Source organism: Phaenicophaeus curvirostris, chromosome 1 (assembly GCF_032191515.1).
Source record: "Phaenicophaeus curvirostris isolate KB17595 chromosome 1, BPBGC_Pcur_1.0, whole genome shotgun sequence".
NCBI lineage: Eukaryota > Metazoa > Chordata > Aves > Cuculiformes > Cuculidae > Phaenicophaeus > Phaenicophaeus curvirostris.
Window position 1 is genome coordinate 127,798,668 of NC_091392.1, and position 26,733 is coordinate 127,825,400.

At 42.1% G+C, this 26,733-nt stretch overlaps 1 protein-coding gene across 9 annotated transcripts in view; it reads left to right on the top strand.

The window, feature by feature from the left end:
- The first annotated feature begins 531 nt into the window (after positions 1-531).
- MAP7D2 (MAP7 domain containing 2) overlaps positions 532-26,733 on the top strand; it is an 84,794-nt gene continuing 58,592 nt past the window's right edge. For all 9 annotated transcript variants that reach the window (XM_069873985.1, XM_069873992.1, XM_069874010.1 and 6 more), the window contains exon 1: positions 532-578. In XM_069873985.1, coding sequence (XP_069730086.1) covers positions 536-578 — 43 coding nt within the window. In that variant the 5' untranslated portion in view covers positions 532-535. The remainder of the gene's footprint in view (positions 579-26,733) is intronic.

A 26,733-nucleotide genomic window follows, 5' to 3' on the forward strand; every position in this document is an offset into this window, starting at 1 on the left:
CTCCAGGTTGAACAAGCCCAACTCTCTCAGCCTGTCCTCAAACAGCAGGTGCTCCAGACCTCGATCATCCCTGTAGCCTCCTCCGGGCCCATTCCAACAGCTCCATATCCTTCTTACGTTGGGGATTCCAGAACTGGACACAATACTCCAGGTGAGGTCTTACAAGAGAGGAACAGAGGGGCAGAATCCCCTCCCTTGCCCTGCTGGCCACGCTTCTTTTGATGCAGCCCAGGATACAGTTGGCCTTCTGGGCTACGAGCGCACACTGCCGGCTCATGTTGAGCTTCCCATCAACCAGCACCCCGAGGTCCTTCTCTGCAGGGCAGCTCTCAGTCACGTCATCCCCCCTCCTGTACTGAAACCGGGCATTGCCCCGGCGCAGGTGCAGGACCTCGCCCTTGGCTCCGCAGCACCTCCCGCGGTTCCCCCGCCCCTCGCTCTGCCCCGCGGCCCCCGGGCAGCCCCGAACCCGCAGCCGCGGGGCGGGGCGGCGGCACCTGGCGGAGGGGCGGGCAGTGCGCCTGTGCGCGGGAAGATGGCGGAGCCGGGGGCTGCGCGGAGCCACCCGCGGGCGGCAGGTAGCGGCGGGGACTGGCGGGGGGTGAGGGGCGCCGCGCGGGAGGCCGCGAGCCCGGCGGGAGGGTCCGCCCGGCGTCCCGGGGGATGCGCTCGGCTTCCCCCCCGGCTCCTATGGCGGGATGGATGCGGAGCGGCGGGGTTCCCGGCGGGATGCGCAGCCGGTTTCGCCCGAACCCCGCGGCTCCAGGGGGGGGTCGCCCGGGTCCCCTCCCGGCTCCTGTGAGGGGATGCGGAGCGGGTCTCGCCCGAGCCCCCCGGCTTCTGTTGGGGGATGCGGAGCAGCGGGTCTCCCGGCTGCTGAGGGAGAGTCTCTCCCGGGTGTCGTGGACACCCCCCCGGCCTCCTATGGGGGGATGCAGAGAATCGGCTCTCCCGGCTCCTGTGGGGAGATGCGGAGCAGGTTTCTCCCGAGCCCCCCGGCTCCTCTCGGGGGATGCGGAGCAGCGGGTCTCCCGGCTCCTGGGGGGATCTCGCCCGAGGCCCCCCGGCTGCCATGGGGGGATGCGCAGCGCTCTCGCCCGGGTGTCTTGTCCCCCCTCCCTCGGCTTTTTGGGGTCTCTCTCCGGTCCCCCCGTGGCTCCTATGGGGGGATGCGGAGCAGCGGGTCTCGCCCGGGTCCCCCGGCCGCTCTGGGGCTGCGGGGCGGGTCTGTCCCTCCGCCCCAGCCCCGCGGTCGCCCCGCAGCCGCGCTCCCCGCCGCGGGTTCCCCGGCAGCAGCCCCGAAGCGAGGAAGGGAGCGATTTTATAAAAAGCTCTTTTTTTTTTTTCATTTTTTTTTTTTTTTCCCCAGCGGTGCCCGGGCCTGCCCGTGCTGGCTGGGCAACCCGGGCAGCGAACCGGTCGAGCTGGTACGGGGCGAGAACGCCTCGCTCCGAGCCCTCGTGAGGCGCGGAGCCCGGCGAGGTCGCTCCTCCTCGCTCGGTGAACGCGGCTTCTGGTTTCTGAGGGCAGAGAAGGGTGCGAGGAGCTGCTTGTGGCGTGGGATGGAGCCCTCTGGCCCCAGGAGAGCTTTGGGGCCGAGGCGGGGGGGCCCTGAGCTTGGCTCTGGCGGGGTGTGTGGGTGTTGGGGTGGGTCTGGCTGCTCCCCGCGGCTCCGCACGAGCCGAGCCGTGAGGGGGGTGCGAGGCAGCTGCTCGTCGTGCTCGTACCTTAATCATTTGCTGCGTCTTTGTGGAGAGCAAAGCGTCTGAACCTGGGGTATAAGAGGGAATTAATCTTCCCCTCGTCCTGAGCCCCTGTAGTTTTTAAAAGTAGCTTTACGGCCGCTTTGGGGGATAAGGAAGTAGCATAATCCCAGATTTATGGAGTGGGAAGACTAATTCAACCCTTTGACTTTTCTGAGGTAAAACTGTGTAGGGAGCCGGGGACGCCTGAGTTTGGTGTTCCTCGCCTGCATCCTGCGCTCGGCAGCCCTGGCTCCGCTGTTGGAGATGAGCAGTCAAGCACTTCTAGGTCTTGAGCCTCCATGTTCTTATGTTTCACATGGAAGAGAAGGGAGTAAAACAAACAATGCTTAGAATTTATACTTATGACTTCTTTCTTTTTGCCTCCTCTCTAAAGTGTAAGGAAATCTGCCCATTACTTACTTGCACTGTACCCAGACATTTTCTGTTCTTGTGTTTTTATACTTTATACTTTCTAACTGCAGAGGCAAATGTTGAAATAAAAGCTTTGCTCATTATATAGACTGGGACATCTCCTATTTTTCATCTTGTGTGAGGTTAGGAATTCATAGAAAAAGCAGTGTGTGGTATAATTACAGATAGCATCAAGAAGTCATGTGTTGTAGAGCATGGACAAGTACAGACAGATGCAATCGCTTGTGGTCAAGCACCGATACTTAAACACTGGTGCCCAAGCATGGCCGGATAGAGTGGTCTCAGCCTAATCTTCGTTTATTTTAATTGGCTGCTAGAAGGTAATACACAAGCTGGTGTGAAAGGTTGTCTTTGTGTGTGGTATTTTTTACAGACAGCAGTGTAGATGGCGTTTGTATCTGTTGCAGCAGAGAACGAGACTCTTTCTGAGACCCAAATTACCAGTTTTACAGCAAGCACAAGAGCTGCTAATGCAGATCGTTAACATGAATGTGGAAATGATGCTTTATTAATTCATGTGTTTCTGTGTACATCTTGGTACTGACGTCCTCATTTTGTACATAGGGATAGAAAGAATCTTACTTCCGTGCTCTAAGGTAAAATGCTCCTTCTTCAATATGTTGCCTCCCAAAGAGGTGCTTTCAAGTGACAGTGACCGCAGCCACCATCCGCCTTCCCAAACTCTGTAGTTCTCTGACAGCATCTGAGTTCTGCTCTTTAGGGTCTCTGAGTGCCAAGGCTATTGCTAGGATGGCAGTGAAAGTGAGGCACCAGGTTTAGCGTGTCCATCACTTTGGACTGTCTGCCCAGATCAAGCTGTAACAAACAAGCCTGTATAGTAAAGGAAGGTATTTGCATTTCTTGACTGCTAGGGAAAATACTATTATTCAATGGGTTTTAATTCTGCAGAAAGGAGTGAAATTCTGTGGCACAAGCAAATAATATTTGTAGAGCTCAAGTGTATCTCTGCCAAAAATCAAAGGCATACAGCAAACAATGGAGATGTTACCATCCGAGAAGACATTGCAGGAATCTTTCTCTTTGTCAGAGAGGGTGTTAGGTGATCAAAATGTCGATGTTATTGCTGCTGCCATGTGTAGTAATAGCTAAATAACATTTGAAGGACAAGCTGCTCAGTATTGAATCTCTCTCCTTCCCTTTTGCTGCCCGGTGAAATTTGCTTAATGGCTGATGGGAGAGACTGAAATACCGAACACTTCGTTTTTTCAGAGCAAAAGATATTTTTCCCCTCTTATAGATAAGTTCATCAGGCCTTAGGGGATTTAAGAAAAAAATTACGTGTTGTGCCAACTTAGCCTGTATATCGCAAAAGAAGTTTGTGTTAAAGGAATTAATGTGTGTGTTTCTTTAAAAATACTGTGTGGGTTTTTATTCTTGATCGCAGTGTTTTTCCAACTGATTTCTCATCTGCCAGAATGGTTTAAAGACAGTATACTTGCATTCTTAATTTGTACTGTATTATTTTCTCTCATACATGGCCATTCAAGGTTGTTTATCCCCAAGGTTGCTTCATGTGCTGTTTTTCATGTGATGTCACCATTTGCAAGTGTTGGTTTTAGTTCAGAGCAGTTTAATACGCTACACCCTCAAGGTTATTGTTTTATTGTTTAAGATATTGTAACTGACAGACTTTGCCTCTATCCTTTCAAATAAAAAAATGTCAGATCCTTTTCCAACTAGGTTCCATTAAATTGCAGTGAAGAAGAATGTCTTGCCTTTTAATTCTAAGCCTGCAGAAACAAAAGGAAGGTATATTGCTTGAAATGCATGTGTTAGGAAAATGAAGCATCTGAAAACTTTAGTGTTTGTGAGGCACTGTTGTATAGTGTCCCATACCTCTGTTTGCTTCGGTGGCTGGTGCTGTTCAGGTGATTAAAAAAAAAATAAATCTTGTTTCCTTTTTCTGTGTTTCACCTCTGCTAGAAGGTCCTGGTGTCAATGTTGTTGAGTAGCTTGTTTGGCCCTTCTCCATTCCAGTTATATTGACCGCTCCTCATGAAATCTCTTTTTTTGCACCAACTCTGACAGGGCGTTGCAGTTTCCAGCCCTTCATTTATGAATGGCTCAAGCTGTTGCACGTATCCTAGAAGTGGTTATTCTAATTTTAGGTTCTATATCCACTTATGTGTTGTTTTGGTTTTTTTAAAGCATTGTTTGTATAGAATTTTTATGAATAACTGGACTGTATACAGTTTATCAGGAAACTAATGCAGATTATAGGAGTGCTGACTGCACTGAGTAATAACCAAATAAAGTTGTCTTCTCCCTGTTTCTATGTTCCTCCTTTCATTGGCTCTCACAGTTGTTCTCAGCCTGATAACCTCAGGTTTTGTGATATCTGTGTGTCTTTTAAGCTACACTGTTTGATATAGTTAGCTTTCAGGTGACGTGTCTATATATGACAGGTTATACTCAGCGCTCAAGGTACTGTGGTAGAATGACTTGGGTCAGTAAGTATGTTAAATCTGGGTGCATAACACAAGTGTATTTAACTTTTCTGTGGGGATCTTTCCTGCTGGCTGAGAGGGAAAATCTGGATCATATGTTTAAGTAATGGAAGGAATAGTAATGCCAGGGTGTTTGGCCACAATGCCAACTCAGCCAAGGTTATTGCAGTAATCAAAAACAAAGTTCTTTCAGTACTGCTACAGATTATTTAACCTGCATGGTTTATGGCACTTAGATTAAGAGTTTTTATTTTGCTGTAATTGATTTATGTTTGGTATTTCCATCACAACTTAATGAATTACCTGTGTATCTTCTGTGGTTGGAATCAGTGCATGTAAGAGCGTGATATGTGTTAGTTTTTCCAAGATACTTATGTTCAGGTAGCTTGCCCTGTGAAAACAGTGGCTTGAAATCTCAGCTAGTTACAGAGATATTTTACAGCAGTGTTACACTGTACTGACTTTAGATAGGTTATTTAGAAATACCTTTCACTATGTTTTATCTCCACAATGATTGATGAATGATGGTGGGGAGGGGTATAGATAAGAGATAAGTCAGTCTCACAGAGTGGGAATCTATCTGGCCATTAAAATGAAGGAAAAATAAACTCAAGGTTATTGTTACAGTATTTAAAATACTGTAACACAGACTCTGTCACTCAAATAATACACTTTTTTTTCTTTGTTTGTATTGTGAAACTGTCAAGATCCTAAAACCCTAACACCTGGTACTCTGCAGGTCTGAATGTTGTAATGATTTTAATAAAGTACTTCTTGTTGCAGTTAAATAGTAATCAAGATTTTTCATATAGAATTACTTCTGCTTTTGAATTGTCTTGTGTTCTGTGTACGTGCACACACAATGCATATGCATTTCAGGCTTTCTGCAAATGTAATGAATTAATATATTAAAATGCCTGTTGGTCACATCTTAGTTTTCTATTCATTTTATTCCGGTAATCTTAAATTAATTGTCTGCAGTAGTTATGCTTGTCCTTAACTATTTGATGTCTGTCTCCTCTGTGATAAGAAGTCTTGTGAAGTATGTCCTTATTGTCATTTACTGTATTATTTGTGTATAACTTTTTGCTTACCGAATGCCAGATCAAACTGTGTTGGAAATGTTTTGCCCTAAATTCTGGAACATCAGTTTCTCTTTTTGCACTGCAGTATTGGGAAGTTTTTGCTACTGCTTTCATGTGTTTGCATCTGGGTTCCTTTGATCACGAAGAAGCTGATGGTTTTTGTGGTATTAAGGTGCTGCAGATAAACATCTAACTTGCTGAGATTGATAAGACATTTCTGTGATCTTTGCAAAAAATTCAGCTGTGTAGCAGATAGGCTCTTTCCTTTTTCACTGCTTTTCTGTGAGAATGTCCAAAGCAGTGATGACTCGAAGAAGTATCCCTGATGTTTTGCAGGGTTTGCACAGTTGTGTTGTGGTAGCTGTTTGCTTAGAAGTCATTTTCCTTTAAACTGTTAGTTTTTCAATGTGCCAAATTTTGTTCTTTTGATGTGGTTTCATGTTGTTTTTCTTGGCATAAATAGGTGCCAGTAGCAAACTTCTCTTACTTAACAAAAGTGAAATGTTAATTAATTCCTGTGCAATATGGAAACTGCAACTTTTTATGTTCCACTATTAAGCATATTATTGATTGGGGTAATTTGAAAAATACAGTGTTGAGCTGAGTTTTCTGTATCAATTTAATGGAAGAGATTATTTTGTGCGCATTGTATAGTATTAAACTTTTTGAACTTTGTTTTCCATTACAATAGTAGATACACATTTGCCACAGCCTTGGGCATTCATATTCTTTTTCGATTGGGAAACTCCTTTTTCTGTACTTCAAATACAGAAATAGAGTAAATTGTTCAAGCTTTTTAAGTCAACCCCTTCACTAATAACTGCATTGGTTGGTTGGTCAAGTTACTCCCCTGTGCTTGTATTTTCCATCCAAGGGGACCAGTCCACTGAGTACATGTTAACTTGATTTGATGTGATGAGCGTTTTAGTCTGTGGTGCCTTCTGAGATGGCATATCATGCCAGAGCTGGCTGGCTCTTGGCCCCACGTGTACATAATGCATCTGCTTGCACAAAGAAAAAATGGGTTTTATGCCCCATAACCTTTGCACAGTCATCTGTGCACTGTGCATCCAGCCATTTTGAAAGGATAAAGTATATGAAACTTCATAAATCAGCTCTTCTTTGTTGAATAATTTCTCTTAGATACCCGTCTTTCCTCGTAGTGATTTTAATAGGCAAAATGAGGCTCTAGAACTTATCACTTCTACCTGACCTTTTGGTAGGATGGGAAAGGGTGTATAGGATAAAAATATATAATACCATCTGCCAGTTTGTGGATGGCACTGTAAAAGCACCTCAAAAAGTCTTCAAGGAAATGGTAGTAACAGTAGTATATCTGATTGTTTTGTCTGCTTTGATGCCAGATGCTGGAGGATGTATTGTGGTTTTGTTTCAATTAGGTAAGATCTGGATGTATGCCTTGCTTGGTTCTATCCATATGAATTATCAAATTACTTCTCTTATGCCAAGCAGGAACTAGCAGAGCTGTTCTTTATTTCAGCAAAACATTCATTTAAATATTTCCAGTTTGCAATTTGGGTTGTGTATGTGGTGCAATACTGAAATTCTTAATGTGGCTTTGATGAAGAAAAAAAAAAAAGAATTATACAGATTTTCCTATGGTGGTGCAGCATGCCTGGGTTTGATAACTGTAACGAGATTGCTGAGGGAGTCTTCCCCTGCCTAGACAGAGAGAGCACAGCTGCTTTTTTAACTTAGACCGTAAATGAAGTGATAGTTTGAATAATACTTAAGTCTGAACAAACTATATTGGATTATTGAGTTGGAATAAACTTCCAAAATACAATTACATTGCAAGTTTAGTAGACCTCATTTTGAAAAAAACCCTCCAGTCGTACAAAACAAAAATATTTTTTCATGCTATTAAGTTGGCTAATGACAATCACGCCAGAAGGGCCTTTCCTTTTGTCCCAGGAGGGAAAACAGGACAACGTAGCAGCATTTATCCACACACCATTACTGTGATTTTACATATTTTAAGTAAAGTGTTTTAATTTCCCTTCCCTTGGGAGTATGTTGTCAACTAGTGGGAAGCCCTTTCCTTCTCCCATTATTGTCAACTCGTCTGCTCTCACCAGTCATTATCATTCCCTTGATTGTGTTGAATGTGGCATGTGTTTGTGCGCCACTCTGCCTCAGGAGAAGGAGACCTCAGAGAGGACTGAAAGTGTGCTGTTGGGGCTCTTAAAATGTTGATAAACAGTAAGCCAATTATGGCTTCAAAAATAAATTATGGATGAGCTGGTTCTTCTTTCCTTGCCCTAAAGGGAAGAGGAAGTAGGGCTTTACTTTCATCCTTAGTTTCTTGACTTTTAATACTGTGCTTCAGTCACCGGGCATGTTTTCCCCATATGCTTAATGGTCTATTAATAGTTGTAAGTATTTCCATTAAGTTCCTGGGTTCAGTAGCACTAAGTGCTGTGGTTATAAGTAAACGTGGCAATTTTGAGCAGTCATAGGAAGTGGTTTAATGGTACAATGAAATAAATGGGTGACCTTCCTTCGACGTAAGTGGGGTTTTGATGAAGTTCTGGGCAAGAATGCTGGATTGCAGGATTGTGGTGTAGGATGTGTTTCATGGCTCTTAAAGGCTAGGTTATGGCATTGAATGAAAATGTTTGAGTGAAGTGTAGGACGGAGATTGTTTCGGGGAAGTATGATGCAGAATGGTTGGATTTCTGTGACATACTCAAGTTACAGAATTGAAAGAAAATCTGAAACGGAAATAACTGCACAGGTAACTTGAGGCATTTGGAGATAACAGGAAGAGTTTGTTTTTCATAGACTCATAGAATGGTGAGGGTTGGAAAAAACCTTAAAGATCATCCAGTTTCAGCCCTCCCACCATGGTCCAGAACACCTTCCAGAAGGTCACGTTGCTCAAAGCCTCATCCAACCTGGCCTTGAACACCTCCAGGATAGGGCATTCACAGCTTCTTTGGGCAACCTGTTGCAGTGCCTCATCACCCTCACAGTAAAAAAAATTCTTCCTAATACCTTACCTAAACCTCCCCTCTTTCACCTTAAAAACTCCTGCTCGCTCTATCACTGCACTCCTTGATAAAGAGCTCCTCCCCATCTTTCCTACAGGCATCCTGTAAGTAGTGGAAGGTTGCTATAAGGTCTCCAGGAGCCATCTCTTCTCTGGGCTGAACAACTCTAACTTTCTCAGCCTGTCCTCATATAGGAGGTGCAACAGCCCTCTGATCATCCATGGCCCTCCTCTGGACTCGCTTTAATAGACCCGCATCCTTCCCGTGCTGAGGACTCTTAAGGGCAATTTTGCATTACCTTCCCTCCCCTTGCAGTGTGTTTTCTCTGTTTTGGGTTGTGTCTTTTTTCCCCTCCAAGGTTTTCTAATCTGTGTTCTTACACCATTGTTGTTGCCTGATCCCGTCTTCCTTCAAGTCTCATACCACCAAAGGGTGTCTCTTAGGAAGAATTGGTATCCTGTCTTTGTTGTCCAAATGATGTGTGAGTGGAACTGAAAGTCGTGTTACGGCAGTACAAGCGCATCCACTTTCAAGTCCAATTTTTATCATGACTGGTCTGTTTGTAATGCTTAAGACAAACTGAAGACTGTAAAAGAGGTCTTCGTACAACCAAGGTCCATGGTGATGAATGCTCCCTAAAGCATAGTGACAAGCTTACAGCCAGTGTAGCAACTTTAAAGGGTGTTTTAAGTAGCACAGTAATGCTCCTGGAAGACCACCGAATTCTCCCTTAGTCTAAAACCCCTGCAATGCATAGATCTTTTGTTGCCTACTTGCTGTTAATGGTGCACCTGCGCTATTGATAAACTGACACCTTAATAGGTTAACTCTTGAATTTTTTAAGTTGGCTTTTTATTCTTGCTAAGTGTGTTTTCCTTCATCCTCATCCACCCACCTCCACCTACAAAGTGTAAATCTCATGAGGTTCAACAAGGCCAAGTGCAAGGTCCTGCACCTTGGTCGGGGCAGTCCACAGTTTCAATACAGGATGGGGGAATGATGTGAGGGCAGCCCTGCAGAGAAGGACTTGTGCCATGAGCCATATCCTGGGCTGCATAAAAAGAAGCGTGGCCAGCAAGTTGAGGGAGGTGATTCTGCCCCACTCTTCTGCTCTTGTGAGACCCCACCTGGAGTATTGTATTCAGTTCTGGTATCCTCAACATAAGAAGTATATGGAACTGTTGGAAGGGGCCCAGAAGAGGGCTACAAAGATAGTCAGAAGGCTGGAGCACTTCCCCCATGGGTACAGGCTGAAAGAGCTGGGCTTGTTCAGTCTGGAGAAGAGAAGGCTCTGAGGAGACCTTATAGTGACCTCCCAGTACCTGAAGGGGGGTGTACAAGGAAGCTGGGGAGGGACTTTGTAAAAAGACATGTAATGATAGGATGAGGGGGAATGGCTGTAAATTGGAGAGGGGACGATTTAGACTAGAAATAAGGAGGAAATTTTTCGTTGTGGCTGCCCCATCCCTGGAGGTGTTCAAGGCCAGGCTGGATGGGGCCTTGGGCAGCCTGGTCTGGTGGGAGGTGTCCCTGCCCATGACAGGGGGGTTGGAACTGGCTGACCTTTAAGGTCCCTTCCAACTCAAACCATTCTGTGATGCCACGTTAGTCAGAGCAACAGTATCTCCTTCACTACTCTGTTTTCCTTGGTGGCTAGAGAAGGCATTGAGGGTCAGGTGTAAGGTGACTGCAAGCATGCAGTATGCTTTCTAGTGTCCACAAATTCCACTTCTGGGCGCTAGAGATGTATCCAGAAGACTTGAATTTATCTTACATATATACATATTCCCATGCTTTAGCCTGCTTCTTGCTCCAGCTTCAGAATTGCAGTCAATGCAATTCACTCTTGTGCTCCTTGCTCCAGCAGAGCTTGCTCTGCTCCATCCAGTCTTGTGAGCAGAGGGAGAGGAAGGCGTGATGCCAAGGAGGAGGCTTGGCCCAGCAGATGGGCTTTGGCAGGAATTGACCTCTCACCAGTGCACCTGCCTCTTGCAATGGGGAGCCCAGAGGGCTAATGTAGCTCTTAGATTTTTCTTGTCACAGCTGCAGAGGAGGCAAGGAGACCAGGAAGAAGAAAAAGATGTAAAGGAAAAGAAAATGCATTCCATGCTGTTTAACCTTTGCTTTAGGCCTTACTGTTCAGAAATGGAGAATTACCATTTCAAAGATCTCTTTGAAAATCAAAGGTAATGAAAACCCAAATAGCTGAGGTATGTTTTCCTAGTCTTCATAGCAGCCATCAGTTAACACGTGTTGCAATATGATGTACTTACTCAAGTTATAGACTGAGAGAAGCAGAGTGGGAGAAGTCCTTAAGATGGTTTTCTAATGGCCATTTTGCATGGAAGTGAATCCAGATATCTCCTGGTCATGGACGCATCTTGAGAAACTCTGGTCAGAATTCCTATGGTATAAGGTAGTGCTTGGGAGATGTACTTTTCCTGTTCTGACCTTCTGTCCCAATGACTGAGAACCGCTCAAGCCGATTGTGAGAAGCAGCATTTTAGGCTGCTTATGTTGTACGGTCCTTTGTAAAACTGGATGACTGAAAAGTCACAAGAAAGAAAACAGTTAAAGGAGTATGCTAAAAGCTAGCTTTAACTCCTTCTAGATTTGAATACATACAAGTCTTGCCATAGTAAATTTGTGCTTCTTAAGTGTCATTCAGTAAAAACGTGGTTTCAGATTCTAAGTAGTTTTTATGGACTGGTGAAATAAGCAAATAAACAAATAAACAGTATACAGTTTGGGGTTTTCAGGAGTTGAATTTGATGTAATTTGCACAAACTTGTAAGTGCTGATGATGTCAAGTTTGTAGGGAGAGAACCTCCTAAAGTGTGCATCTGCTAGCAGTGTTTTGATAAAGTGGTGCAGGATTTGGTGTCTGGTTCTGGGTTTACCCAAGCATATTACACTGAAGTAGTCTGCCTCGAGTCTTTAAATGTTTCATCAAGCACAAGAATCTCTTTATCTTCCGCTGGTAACTGACCTTATCCTTTTGGTTCAGAAATATTCAATGCCTCAGTGCAAAGGTACTTAAAAGTAAAGACTAAAGTATTTCTCTTTTGCAGTTAGATAGTCCTCTTGCCTATGGACAGAAACAATACCAAAAAGTTTGCTTGCTTGTTCAGGAAAGTTTAATTTCAAATACCATTTGTGTTCTCCTGTGAGAAGTTTGGATGCCGAGTGTTCTACTGATACTTCTTTTTGTTGATTGCATTAATCCTTCTCAGAGAGGTGGAGAAGGTGGGTGTAGTTAGCTGTTTGTGACAATACACCTGTAATTTTTTCTCTCTCGTTGCCTGCTACCCCAGGTGAATCAATTACACTTGCTGCTGTCAAGTTAAGGTGTAGAGGAAGGCTGTCATCCTTGTGTGTGTGTAGACCTTGTCTTCCTTTTTCCTCTTGCATGTGCATGCGGGAATGTGATTTCTGAGGCCACTCTGACTCTTCCCTTCCCAAATATTTACTGGCTTCTGTTTAAGCAAGCTCAACCTACTCATCCTTCTCCTCTTTTCACCTGCTGTGGGTAGGGAGATTGTTTTTAAGCCCTGACTCTGTCTTTTGATCTGTATCTACATGTGAAACAAAATTCTGGAAGAGTGCAGGATTCCTGTGTCACTGCTGACGTTCAGCCTAGGTGCGTGATAATGTGGAGTTCTGTGTTCAGCAGAAGTACGTTCTGTTGCCATTATCAAACAAATGCCTTTTCATGTTCAGGTGTGTCCTGAACTTTGGTCTGGCTACAGTTAGTCTGTGTCTAATCAGTCCTGGCAAGGAGCTCCACAGTCAGCTGCCTTCTGCTAAAAATGCTGCATCTGATGAACGTATCTTTCCAGTGAGGGGAAAGTTTGTGGACAGATAACCTTTTATTATTAGACCAAACAATTACAGTCCAAACAAGCAAGCTTTCTTGTCCATTGGTCTGGAGAAGCAACTGCATCCTGGTTTGTGATGTGTGGAAGTGGAGAGAAGAACAGAAGTGGATGCAGCAGCCTTGAGGCTTCCTTTGCAGCAGTGAGTTCCTGCTCTTAGAGAGGCACGGGATGTTGCAGCCCAGCGTTTTCTACTGGGACACAGCGCGTGAAATCTTTTATTTTGCTATAGGTGTGCTGCAATATGGCAGCACCTGCTCAGGTGTTTCTGTTCAACTCTGTGCAGTTTCTAGATAAATGCTGGTCAAGAAAGAGGGAATAAAAAAATCAGGTGTCTAATTTATGTTGAAAAGCGTTGTAATACGGTTCCCGGGTTTGCAGGATGGATGTTGCAGTTACACTGCAAGAAGTATTGATTAGAAGAGGTTAGGACAAATCTACTGGGACATAGAACAAAGCGTGGAATAAGCAATTGCTGCTATTCTAGTATTACCATTGATGGGTTTTGGGGTTTGTGCTGATGTCCAAAAGTAATACAGTTCTTGTTTGCTTTCCCTTAATGCAGCAACTCTGATTTTAAACCCTGAGTTTTATTAATTAAAATTGTAATGATGGAATTCCACATTAGCAAAGGAAAGTAAAACTGGTGTAAAAAGAAGAAATAAAAAAAACAAACCACCAAACCCTTTTTTAAACATATCCATCTTGTCAGGTATTTTTGATCCAGGGTACATACCTATGTGATTTTTCAAAAGTAACTTAACCAAGAGAGAATCACTGACATGCAGCATCGTTGCATGCAACGTTCAGATCTCTTGTTTTAAATGCTGCGGGTAGCATATTTTTGAATGCACTCTCTCATGGTAATTGCTAAATATGTATCAATTTCTAAGTCCAATAAGTACATTTAAGTAGTCAAGGCTCTTTATATAGCATAGTTGGTTTGTTACCTAGATTTTTCACCTGTTTTCGCTGTATTGTGAGTGAAGTTATGAACGAGTCTACTGGTTAGCTTCCATGTAAAATGGGATATGGTCTCTGCTTTCCTTGCTTTGAGAGCTTGCTTTGTCAGGGAAAAAAAAGTCAGATGCAAGCTTGCTGGCTTCCTGAAAGAAGTGAAAACGTCAGCCATAGTGCTGTTAGCAAGAACATTGGATTTTTCATTCTGACTATGGTGTGAATATCAGACTGCAGGGACATCTAGAGCTCTGTGTGCTAGGCAAGCATGTTGCTGTGGGTCTTTTGGCATGGGGGCTCTGCTGATACAGGCTTCTACCTTTCCTTTGTTAGGAAGGAATTGAACAGTGTCAAGTGTGTTGTATCACTAAGCAGTACGGCTTTGCTGTTTCTTTGTAAGACTTTTACGGAGGATTTTAGGGTTAAGAGAGTAGAAAAGAGATCCTGCTGCCACCTACAGCATCACCAAATTTCAGATTTATTCCTGGCATGCATGTGCTGTTCTTCAGTGCTTCAGGATATAAGTTACTAAGGTAGATAGGGGTATGCAGTAGTATCAGAAAAAATACCTTTTCTTTTACTTAGCGGAGCTGTGCTTCTCATCGGGAGCTGTAACTGGAACCCAATTTCAGAGCCTTACGTGCCCTAGGGCAACTTTTTTCAGCACATTTGGAGGGAAGGGAATATATGAGGCCATGTACAACTGCTGAGTTTCAGAAATAAGAACTTTCAAAGTCACTATAAAACTGTTCTTGATATTTAGTCTTGTTTTATTCATCTTCACAAAAAGTTCAGGGCAGTGTAAGTAAAGGGGGGAGAAATTAAGGTCCTGTTTAGAGTTGTGCAAAATATCCTTAGAAGTTTTTTTTGCCTTTTAAAATATTATGTATTTTAATCTCCTATACAGATTGCTTGCTAAATATAGAGAAGTAGCAACCCTTTTAACACTTTGCATGTAGCATGAGGGCGTGTGCTTTTTAAAATGATTGGCAGAACAGCAAACTGCAGACAGGAGTGTGGTTTTTTGTGTACAGTGCAGATACGTGTTGGGAGATGGGGAGTTAATCTAAGTGGATATGGAAAGCTATTGAGGAGGTGCAGATTTCTCTTACTACTTTTGTCTCCTCTTTTAAAATGTAGCTAGCTGAAAGATGTGTAGGAGTTTCGTTTGACTAACAAGGTGTGAGTAGTAGACGTGTGTGGGGAGGGTAAGTTTTCAAAAGTGTTTTGAATTGTGTCCTCACGTGTGTGTGGAGGCAGTGGGTAGGCTACAAAGAGGTGTACATTAGCAGGGCAAACAGCCCACTTCATTTCATGAAGAGTTGGAAGTCATGAGTATGAAACTGTATGGGTTTTTTTGAGAAGCACTAGAAGGAAAGTGGCGCTGAAGGCCATTGCTTCCCTCAGGGCCCTGATTGCTTAGGTAAACTGTTAAGAGAAGAAACTTTAACCACAACAAAGACACGTCCCAGACCTAATGTGAGGGAAGTGAGGCAGTGGGGTATCTACAGTTCAAAGCCAGGATGCTGAACATTTACATATCTTGCAGATGGGCCTTATGCTGGGGAGGCAGTACAGGTAGCTGTAAGACAGTATGGGGTTAACCTCAACTTGTTGCAGTTGTTGAAAGCTTTCAGTTTCAGAAACCTGCTCCATATTTGAAGTATTTAGTGCAAAGAAGAGTGTTATTTTTATACCTGTGTTGAACACCACTCTGCTGAAAGTCTTAAATGATGACCTTCGTGAACCACAGTTGAGACAGCGTGCACAGCATTGGCAGCTTCGATGTCAGTAGTAAGGAAGGAGTCCATTCACTCTTCAGTTCTGTGTAGGAGCTTTTAGGTTCTTCTGAAAACAAAAAAAATCTCTGTTTCAGATTTACATGAGCAGGTTGTGGCAAATTATTCAGTGATTTTTCTGTGCAGCTGCCTGTTCTCTGAAGAACCGTGTCAGTAAGGTGAAAATGGTAGGAAGCTCACACTGATGTTTTGTTGTGGGGGAACTCAGAGACTGGAATCATAGGATGGTGGGGGTTGGAAAGGACCTTAAAGATCCTCCAGTTCCAACCCCTCTTGCCATCGACAGGGTCACCTCCCACTAGATCAGGCTGCCCAAGGCCCCATCCAACCTGGCCTTGATGCTCCATGGGTTGAACATCCACAGCTTCCCTGGGCAACCTGTGCCAGTGCCTCACCACCTTCATAGTTAAGAATTTGTTCCTAATGTGTAATCTGAATCTTCCCTCTTCCAATTTAAAGCCATTACCCCCTCATTCTCTCATTTCCTCAATTGTTGCAAAACGAGCTTTTGCTGTTGGTATTAACATTTCTATAATGCTTTTAAAAGGCTGATGATACAAGTATTGAAGCACAGGTACAGGTGGTTCATTTGGAGAGATTAATATAATTTTGTTGTCTTTTCTTTGGTGAGGAAGATTGAATTTCTTTTTGGAGTAGCTATAGTTTGCGTGATAAATAGCTACCTCAAGACTTTTTTTAAGCAATACTTAATTTCCTTAAGTGTAAAATTAAGGCCAAAGAGAAGAAGGGAAAAAGAGGCCATTCCTGTTCCCAGCTTTTGATATCCGTAAGTGACAAAAAAACCCGGTGTAAAATCCACTCTCAACTATGGGTTTTGCAAGTTCTTTTGTTTTTAATAGATCTTGATTCCTACTGTTCAGTTAATATGAAAACAGTGTGTGGGTGTCTATGTAGAGTGGAGAGAATAATCCTATAAGCACCTGGGCATGGGTATGCTTAATTGTGAGGAATACTGTAGAATATGGGAACTCTCTTCCTCTAGTGGACTTGCTTTTTTTCTCCAGCTGTTTCTGCCGTTCTTAATGAGTTACTCATCAAAAATATCAGTGCTACTATTCTTTTGCAGAAGGGGATTTTGCATTCCAGACACTTGGCTAAAATTGAGCAAAACCATGCTTGATAATGAATTGCATACGTTAATTAAAGAATGAACAGGGTCCATAGATATTCTGCCAAGAAATGTCATTATATTTGACAGCAACTGATCGATTTTCCTCATGAACCTATAACCTATTTATTTACAAATGTGGTAACAAAAGGGTTGTGTGCGTTTATTTTTATCTTTAGTCACTTTAGTTCTTCATAAAAGTGCCCTCTTTTATGAAAGATTTTTTTACAAGAATCTTCTTTCTCCTGTTAGATGATTCTGGAAAAAATCCATATAGGAAGTTGTATAGCAGTGTATAGTTGTATAGAAGTGTTGACTTAAAAATCTTTTTATTTCACGTGTAAACAGAAAGAAAAATGCGGTTCAGTAAGGATATTTCTTTATTCTTACTATTTGTTATTTTTCATCCTCTTGTAACAGATTTAACTTATGCAGTTTTTTTGAACAGAGATAGGTATAAAAGAATTCTTTGGAAGTACACTGTATTCACTTGTACTCTTTGTAGAATTCTTTTACATGTAGTCACAGGAAGAAAATAGCATCCATCCCTTTGGTTCAGTGGGATTTATTGTTGTGATGTGGAAAAGGTTGACAGGATTAAGATTAAATAAAGGTCAAGCATTTTATGTTAACATTGCTGAACTGCTTTTGTTTCCTAGTGACCTTTTTCAAGCATCGCCCTTGCTCTGCTTTCATTAAACTATGAAAACTCTGAGCTCTGCTTGGGTATATTTCTTATCTCTGAGGTTAACAGAGCGTGGGTGCCATCTATTTCATGCTGTTCTGAGCATTCAGCTCGAGCAAGTGCTGAACCTGAAAGTCTGTATTGGAAAGCTGGTACTATTACTGTGTTAATTTTTGAAAACAGACCCTTTCCAGGGAAAAGGTACCGGCCAATGAGCATTTACACAGGTTTGTGTAGGGGAAGATGATGTCAAATGTTGAGTTGTTAATGTTATATTGAGAAGGAACTAGAATCTCTACATCTGTTTTAGGCATTCTCCTTCTTAAATGCTTCAGTTTTGATTAAATAGGCTTTGAGGCTGTTTAATTTCTTTAGCAGTTCAAGGAGATAATTATGAAATTAAGTGCATAAAATTCTAGTTCCTTTGCTAAGGTGCTTTAGCTGGCATTTCTTCCGTTCTTCTCAAAGCCTTGCTATTCGATCCTTTTATTCTCTCAAGGCCCGTTCCTCTGGCGGTGAAGGAATGCTGCCATCGTTCAGGAACACAATGCCTGATAATGCAGGATATAGTTATATGTAATGGAGATGAAAAATACGAGCTTTAGATAGCTTAATCTGTTTCAAACCCTGATTTTAGTGTGATCTTTTTGAAGCCTTTGATCTTTAGCTGGAAATTCATCATTAAATCCTGCTGCTTGAGGTTCTTTGTCATCAATAAAAAGGTAGCATTTTGAGATTTCCCCCCTCCCCCCTCAATGTTTAAATAAAAAACTGCCTGCCTTGCTATTACACCTGCAGTATCATCTTTCAGCTGTTAGCAGGCAAATGGAGACAGGTGGTATTTTGAAAATACCTGCAGAAAATCCTCCCATTCCCTGTATACCCCCCAAAGCCTCCCTGGCAGGAGAGCGCACAAATTGCATTACTGTGCACAATTAAGTGCTCTGCAGGAATTCGTCTGGCATCTGTCTGCGCTGGTTGTCTTGGGCTCCCTTTAAGCAGAGTGGAATAGGCACTTCTAAAGGCCTCCTTCAGGTGGAGGTGATGGGTCCTAGAAGTACCCCCAACTCTCCAGAGTGAGTGAGAGGGAAGCTGAGAGCTCCTGGCCCAGAAGAGGGTATTTGTTTTACTTGGGCAACTTAAGTTAGAGTGAATATCGCCCTCCTTTGTACACTAAAGCTGCCGTAGCTGTCCTAACAGAGTGCTCTGTATCTGAGAAAATTTCTGAGCCACCACTCTTCATGAGATGATGACAGCTGTAGTAGACACTTTAGTCCTTGCTGCTCACGCTTTCAGGCATGCTCAGAGATGCAGGAGGACTGGTTACAGCCCTTCCCATACACTGGCTTTAACCTGCTGACAGTGTGCCTGTGGGCAGGAACCTGGGTGCTGTTTGGAAGTGGAGTTTATCATTCATATTACAAAGGTTAAGGGCTAGTCTGTTCTGACGTTTTCCCCTCAATAGGAGCGTGGTGCTACTGGCTAGAAATTCATGGAGCCTCCACTCATACATGGCCTTTCTTCGTGATTTAGTGAAAAGTTTCCAAGAAGTAGTCGATGAGACTTTTCCAGTGGCAGAACTTGTGTTTCAAGCTGTTGTCTTCCTCAGTGTGCTGATGTCTTTTGCTGTGCATGACTGGAAGATGTCCAGTCTGGGCAAGAGAAAACCACTCATCATCTATGTGACTTGTGTGATGGACAGAATATAGCCAGGAGGCTGTTAACTTGGCACCGCTGAGTTGATTGCTGGCAGTCACTTCATTCAAACCATTTACTGTTTCATTTAAATCTCTCTTTCATGTTAGAAGGCAGGCATATTTTGTAGGACACTCTTAATAGATATATTGATGTGTACTGAAAAAACTTACAGTACACAGTAGCTTCTCTGATTCTGAAACAGCAGCTTGTTTTAATCATAAACAGTACTACTGCTCCATATACTGTATGTCGCTATAACCTTTGACCACTGTGGTTATAACATACTTAAGCAAATAATGTTTGTGGTGTTTTAGCTTTTGGCAATATAGTAATTGGAAGTGTGGGATAGACAATTATCATGAGTTGCCCATCCCTGTTTTAGGAAGGTCTGTGTAAGGTAAGCATGTTTACATAGATTCCCGTGAAGCCTGTCATTCAGCAAAGTGTTTGAGACAAAATTTGAAAGAGAAATATAAAATTTTAAAAACCATTAAGCTTCATGCTTTTAATTTCAGTTTTGATTATACAACTTGTTGATTTTTGTGGGGTATTTTTATTACTAAATTACAGGTAGTCCAAAAGGAGTTTAGAAAAAAGAATATGTTGCTGTGTTAGTAGAACATGTTGGTACATTTAATGAAGACTTATACTTAATCTACTGTATACTACTTATGGGACTTGGGTATTGGGTACGTTTGCATTGCTTATTATGTGTTTACTGGTGAATGTAAGCTTATTTTCTAGTTATAACGAGGGCCCCATACTTAGGGGAGGACCTCTGCAGCCTTCTACTTTGGAGAGGAAGGCATAACTGAATAAGTAGATTTCTTGCTTTGAAAAAGGATGAGGTGGGACACTGTGTGGTAGGGTCCCAGATAAGAAGGCTTTTGGATACCTAATTGTTTTTCCTGTAATTGACATCAGGTCTGTAAAACCAGACCCTTTCAGTGCTGTGCAGGGAGCTGCCTATAAGCATCCTCCAGTTGTACAGACCCTGCTTTGGTTTATGTTGGGAATAACCATTCTTGCTTCCTGTAAGACAGAATTTTCAGCTTCAGGAAGTCTTTTGCATGCCAGTGCAGATAGCAGTTTAGACCTCAGTGCACCCCTCCTCCATCCTGCTTTTATGAGAAGCAGTAGAGTTTGCCTTACTGACACTCCAAAACTCTGCTTGGATAAATGAAATGGCTTTTTCTGCATCATTTGCAAAATACAGGTAGTATTTAATCTTTGACCAGTTTTCCTGCCGTGGCTACCTTATGTAATTTTTAATGCATTATTACTGTTGTGACCATAATGACTTGTGGGACAGGGACTGCCTTTTATTTGATGCTTCAGATGCACAGTGCAATTCTGAGCCCAGTATTGGAGACTTTGTACAGGTTTTTTTCTATAACAGAAAAGAGCATACATTTTTTTCTCCTTCCAAAGAGGGAAGAATCTTATCGAAAGAGAACTTTCTTTGAAACCTTAAAACATGATTGCAGCAGAGTAAAGGAGGATATTGGAAGTAAAAGGAAAAGGGAGAATATATCCAAATGAGAACATGGATGAGAGCGTAATCTCTGGAAAGTTTAATATTAAACAATAACATTATAAGACAAATGTTTTTGAGCATCTGTCTGGTAAAGACATAAAAGAATGGTGAACACACCCAAACTCTTTACAAAGACCCTGCCAGACTTTGTGACAGGTCGCTAAATGGTTGAAAGGAACAGTCAAGAAACAAGGCTGTGTCGTTGAAGTTTTATTTTGTGCATCGGTATTCTGTGTGGAGGAGCTTAAGGAGTGTTTCTTGTCCAAGCCTTTCTTACAGTGAAATATAGTTTAATCTATAGCTTAGATTATATTTGATGCCAGAGGAAATTAGCATCACTACAAAGGCTTAAGATATCTAGAGAACTGAGGAGTGATAAATCAAAGTTTTGAGGCATAAAAATGAGTAGACAAAATATGTTATACTGGGAAAAGCCTATGTGCATTTTGCATGGAAACTTATCTTGTAAACCAATTGGTCTTCTTGCAAACTGTCAGTAAATATGCAGAGTGGAGCAATCAGAATGAGTAGGCTTGTATTTTATAAAAGGTATTTGTAGGAGTATTCATCAAAGACCCTAAACATCTTGAAAGCTTTTTATTGTCTGCTGAATTCGTAATTGATGTTGAAAAATGTATGAATATTGACATGGGGTTTTCTATTCATAAGGTATTAACAACAGTCACATAAAAAGTATTCACTGAAGTTTATGAGAAAAATTAGTACTAAGTGACTGAGCAGTAGTTGGCAGATAAAATTCAGCATCCACCAGTACAAACGTATGTGAGGAGTAATGTCTGTGTGAGGCAGGTATAAACAATGAGGTGTTCTGAATTATCTAGGAACATCAGGGGAGACAGTCCTGGAAGAGAGCCAGTTTGTTGAGGATGGGTTTGTACTGGTGTATGAAGCATGGGGCTGAGCCTTCCCTGGTGGCAGAAGGTTCCTAAGCTGCTTGGCTGGGACCCCTGCACGTGACTCATCTGTTTCGCAAGGGTTATCACTGTTGCCTGTAGCTCATAGAATCATTAAAGCGGGAAAAAAACATCATGTCCAACCATCATCCCAGCACCACTTTGCCTACTGAGCCATGTCCCGAAGTGCCACATCTATGTGGTCTTTCTAGGTGATATTATCTATCGTTCAGATGCTAATTGTCTGTGGAAGTTTTCTATGCAATATGTGCGAGTGAGTGAAACCTTTTTTTAAAGTCAGTATTTAAGGATTTCTGATAGGTTTTCTCTGTAAAAATAAGTGATGCATAATACTTAAGAAATAATTCTATCAGTTGTGTTAGAATTACCGATGATAATTTCAAATAATTTTTAAAACTTCACCTCCATCTAGAATGTGGCATATGGAAAAAGATTGCTTTTTTATAAATGCCTTTAGCCGTTACTTGCACTGTGAAGTCCCAAATTTATTTGAACCGTAACTTTCTGCAGAATATATGCAGCAAGGAAAACTTTGTCAAACCTAGTGTCTGCTGTAAAATCTAGAGGTCTGCTGTGCATTTTGTGCTTTCTTCCTAGTACGGGCTAAAACTCCAGTTGCATAAATGTATAACCATAGTGAAGATTGCAGAGATTTTCAGTTCTCTGTTAAACTAGGACTGATTTTTACAATGAAACTTTAATTATGGGCTGTTCTCCCTTATTCAGTCTTTTTTAATTAGATATAAATGTAATCCTCATTAACAAAATAATTTCTTTCTTATTGTCTTATGTTCAAAGGGACTTCTTAAGTTGTTCTTTCGAATCCTAGAGTAGTTTAATCAAACTAAGTATGTAAATGGCTTTGTTTTATCGAGAAGCTAGGAAATGGTTTGATGTTGAAGGTGATGGTGGTGTTCTCATTAATAGTCCATCTCAACATCTTCTTTACTGCTTTTTCCAGAACTTACGTTGTCTGATGCCCCTGAGCTGAGAAGCATGTAATTTGTCCTCTAGATTATCAGTTGACCTTGTTGTATATCATCATGCAGTGGTATGAACGCAACAAAACTCTGCTCCCAAAGATAAATCAGAGTTCTTGGCACCTGTTTTTCTTTAGAAGGCTACTTACTCTTCTTGTGCCGGCATTATAGATCAAATAAGGCAAATGATGTTTCCAATGCAATTCAAATACTGTGGTTTTTACTGTAAAAGGACCAGTTCTTATAAAATTCAAGGTACATGCAGCCTGAGTATTGAAGACTTAACACCACCAAATATTTCAATATTCCATTCCTGATTTTTATCCCCACATCTGTTTCCCACATATAAATTTGCGTTCGTGGCCTAATACGCTTTTTCTACCTCTTATCACCTTTAGGAATGCAATCACAGTATTGTATTTGCTTGTTTTTTCATCTTCTTAAAAAGATCGATATCCTTATCTCCTCTCTGTGCACTTGTAGAGTGTCCTAGTTGTCCAGAACTGGTCTCTGCAAAGGAAAACAGTCCATGTGTGTTATTTCCATGCTTGACTGTTGGTTTCAAGTTCAAATCAAGAGTGTGCTGTGCTGCAAATCTATTTGCTGTTGTTAAACCTTGAACTGTGTTTGAAGCAATTTTAGTGAAATATAATTCTTATGTCTATTAAATGGATATCTTGTTATTCCTTCAAATATGCTTATTATGTACAGAAGTTAGCTTCTAATTCTTCTATCAGTAAGATGGGATTGGAAAACACGGAATCATAGAATTACAGAATGGTTTGGGTTGAAAGGGACCTTAAAGATCATCTAGCTCCAACTCCCCTGCTGTGGACAGGGATACCTCCCACTAGACTAGGCTGCTCAAGGCCCCATCCAGACTGACTTTGAACACTTCCAGGAGGGGGGATCCACGGCTTTCCTGAGGAACCTGTTCCAGTGTCCTGCCACCCTCATTGTGAAGAAATTCTTCCTAATGGCTAATAGGAATCTTCCCCCTTCCAATTGGAAGCCATTCCCCCACGTCCTATCACTATGTACTCTTGTAAAAAGTCCCTCCCCAGCTTTCCTGTAGCCTCTTCCAGGTACTGGAAGGCTGCTGTAAGGTCTCCTTGGAGCCTTCTGTTCTCCAGGATGAACAACTACAACTAGTCTAAAATGCTGGCATCTCTGACTTGTGTTCCTCGCTTGTGTTGTGAATGCTTGTTTGGACAAGACAAGGGAGGAGGGCATGTCCCTTCCCTGCTTTGCTATGTCCCAGACAACAGCACTTTGTATCCTCCTTGTGTTGTATCTCATTTGTCTTACTCCACAGCCCTGAACAAGCCTTCTGCCTAGACCTAGTTTCACACTTGTGCTGACTAACCTTACTCTGGAGCTGTCTGTTAAAAGTCTGGTTTATTTCATGATGCTGTAGACTATTTCTTGAGCTTTTCCTTGTCGATCTGCCAAAGAACTGCTGTTAGCAACACACTTAAAAGTACAGCAATATGAAAGAAGTGAAGTTTTGACCCTGAAGAAGGGGCATAGAGCTCTAAACCCCTCTGGGGCTCTTGGTTGTGCACATTAAGGGAATTTTCACTGTATTACTGTAAAAGATTGACTGGCTTTGTAAACTAGGACTTGAGCGATGACAGAGAATAAAAACTAGAGTTTTAAGAGCATGTAGTTAAACTTTCATAATGCCTTAACTTCATCTCCCGTTTGCTTCTGTTTTTCTTTTTAAAAGCTTTTTTTGCCTCTGGAGACTATCAAAGTGATGTTCTTTCTTCTCGAGGTTCCCCATGCCAAAATATTTAGTGTGGTCCATTTTTTTAATGTGCAGATGATGTAGGATGCTGCTGTATGCTTTATCATGCCTCTCAGTGTTCTCAAATATCACTGACATTATTTTTACAAATAAGATAAACATGTAAAGTCAAGTAAAATTAATCTCACTTGCCCCAAACAAAATCTCTTCCTCCTCGCCTTGTAGAGCCATCTGAGCCCTTGATTTTTTATTTACCCAATGATGTTTTAAGCCAGGGTATACATATAGATTGGTAAAGTTGGAAAAAAAACACAACAGGTCTTAGTAGTTTGAAAGAAGCAAGTTGTCATGTTCAGAGGTAGTGTCATATTTACAATAAATATAAGTGTTAAACAAAATCCAAAATCAGGCCTTTCAGGTTGTGTGGCTCAGGTGTGAAGTTTCCTAATTTAGGCAGGTCAACACCTGCCTCTTAGCTTTCAAGAGCTGTGCTCTTGCCTCCCTCCCGCGTGTCAGACGTAGCTGCCTGCTTCAGCTGTAATCTGCCAAACCCTTACGTTAGATTTGCCAGTCATGGCACGGGAGGGGCAGTGGTGCAGAAGTGCTGTGGGGCTGGGTGTGCTGCACAGGGTGTCCTGCCTTCAAAGCATTCCTTTGCTTTCCTTCCATTTCCACTGCATGGAGTGGCCCTCCTGCTCCTCTCCGCCTTGTCAAGCCAAGCTCTTTGCAGGGCAGGCAGAGAAGGTGAGTGACCTGCTGTGCCTGTGTGCAAATGTACAATAGAAATCTCCAAATAGAATCTGCTGCTTGTAGGGTTGAGTTTTTTTGGTTAGGCATGCTCTGGAGTTCCTGGATTGCGTGTACCTACACTGACACACAATTTAGTAATTCTTTTCCCAAGGCCAAATATTTCTTCTTCAGGCTATTTCGGTACAGTGAGTAGGATGAAAATTTTCTTTAAGCCTTGAAAAGTAATTGGAAAAAAATAGTATTTTAAAATATCACGCTTGAGTGTGTGACAGACTTGCTCGTTATCTACATTACATATCTATAAAACACTCTGGTACTGAAATATTAAATCATAAGGGGTTTAGATTCAGAGACTTTGTCCGTAGGAACTATGATGTTCCATTCTGTTTTTCACTCTGGGGTGCCAAGCACTCTTGCAGTGTGGATGCATCCTGCTGATACATTATATTGAATAGGTAAATTCCTCTAAATCCAATTCACAGGGGCAATCTTAACGTGAGCGTTGCTGCAGCATTGTAGAGGTATTTCTAGCTGTCATAGACAGTAAGCTGGTCCTCTCTGTAACAGCCTTGCAAGCGGCCATTAATGGGTTTCTGCACCTGCACAGAGCCCTCCTGAGTGTGGTAGGGGGAATCTGGTTGTACCTATCAAGGCATCTAGCTGTGCGATATATAGACCCTCCTCACTCCCAGAAGCAAATCCCTTAAGGTTTACAATGTAATGATTAATAGGTCTCTTTTGCTATAGAAGTCTAAAAGCACAGCTGTGATACTTCAGGTCGCAGCTACCTATAAAATCACCTAATTATGTCTTGGTAGGATAACATCTTCATTTTTTCTAAATAAATTGACTCCCCAGGAAAAGCTGTTGTACTGAGAAGGAGCTTCATTTGTCAGTCACAAATAAACGAATTTCATAACAGCTTGAATACCTTCTGTCGAGCTGCCTATTTCTGATTTATTGAATAAAGGAATTGGAGGACACTTCATGGTGGTTTTGTTGTCTTTTTTTTTTTTTTTCATTGCATAATTTGATCAACCTTGTAATAGATTTTAATAATTATGAAGTCTGAGGCAAGCCTCTTGCCCAAATAGGTGTCCTGCACCTTGTGGAACAAATAGGCGTGGTCCTTCTTTCCTCCAGCCTGTTGATTCAGTAAAAATTGAAAATTATGAAGAAACCTTCCATTTGCAAAAAAATGGGGTATTTTGGTACAGAAATCAGATTCTGAACAGCAGAAGGCAGTTACCAAAAATACCATCTTGCTCAGCTGCTCTAAACTGGCTAAGCTGCTCTTCCCTGGCTTGGTTCTTTATAAAATGAAAGCAATACAGTTACTTCTCACCCTGCTTAGATTCTAACCAGAAATGTAGCTATACTGATTATCACTGCTTAAATGTACATGGTTTTGATTGCATTATTGCCACAGGAAAATAATGCCCCAAATATGTTAGACAGTTATTTTTGTTACTGAATGCAGAGCTGGTCTAGTGTGGAAGCAGTAGCATCCAGGTGATCTCCTCTGCTATGATTATATATAATAGATGAGAGCCCAGCAGTACTCACTGTGAAAGGGAATTTGTTCAGAAATTGTATACTTGGTGCTACGAAAACATTCCTCAGGAAAGAAGCACTTTTCCTTTTAAAGGTCTGTTTACAGGCTCACCTATCATTGGTTACCTTAAGGTAATAACAATATTGACTAAGTTAGAAACAATGTATATTTTGTGCGCAGATGGTATGGGGCATTCTTTTGTGTCAAAGTGAGGGCTGCAGGTCTAGTGACTGCATAGACTCTTTCCTGTACTTCAATTATTTTTCTTAGTTTTCTGATCTTATTGATAAACAGGGAGCAGATCCGCAGAGTTGGCTGTGTTCCTCCCTATTGCTTTTG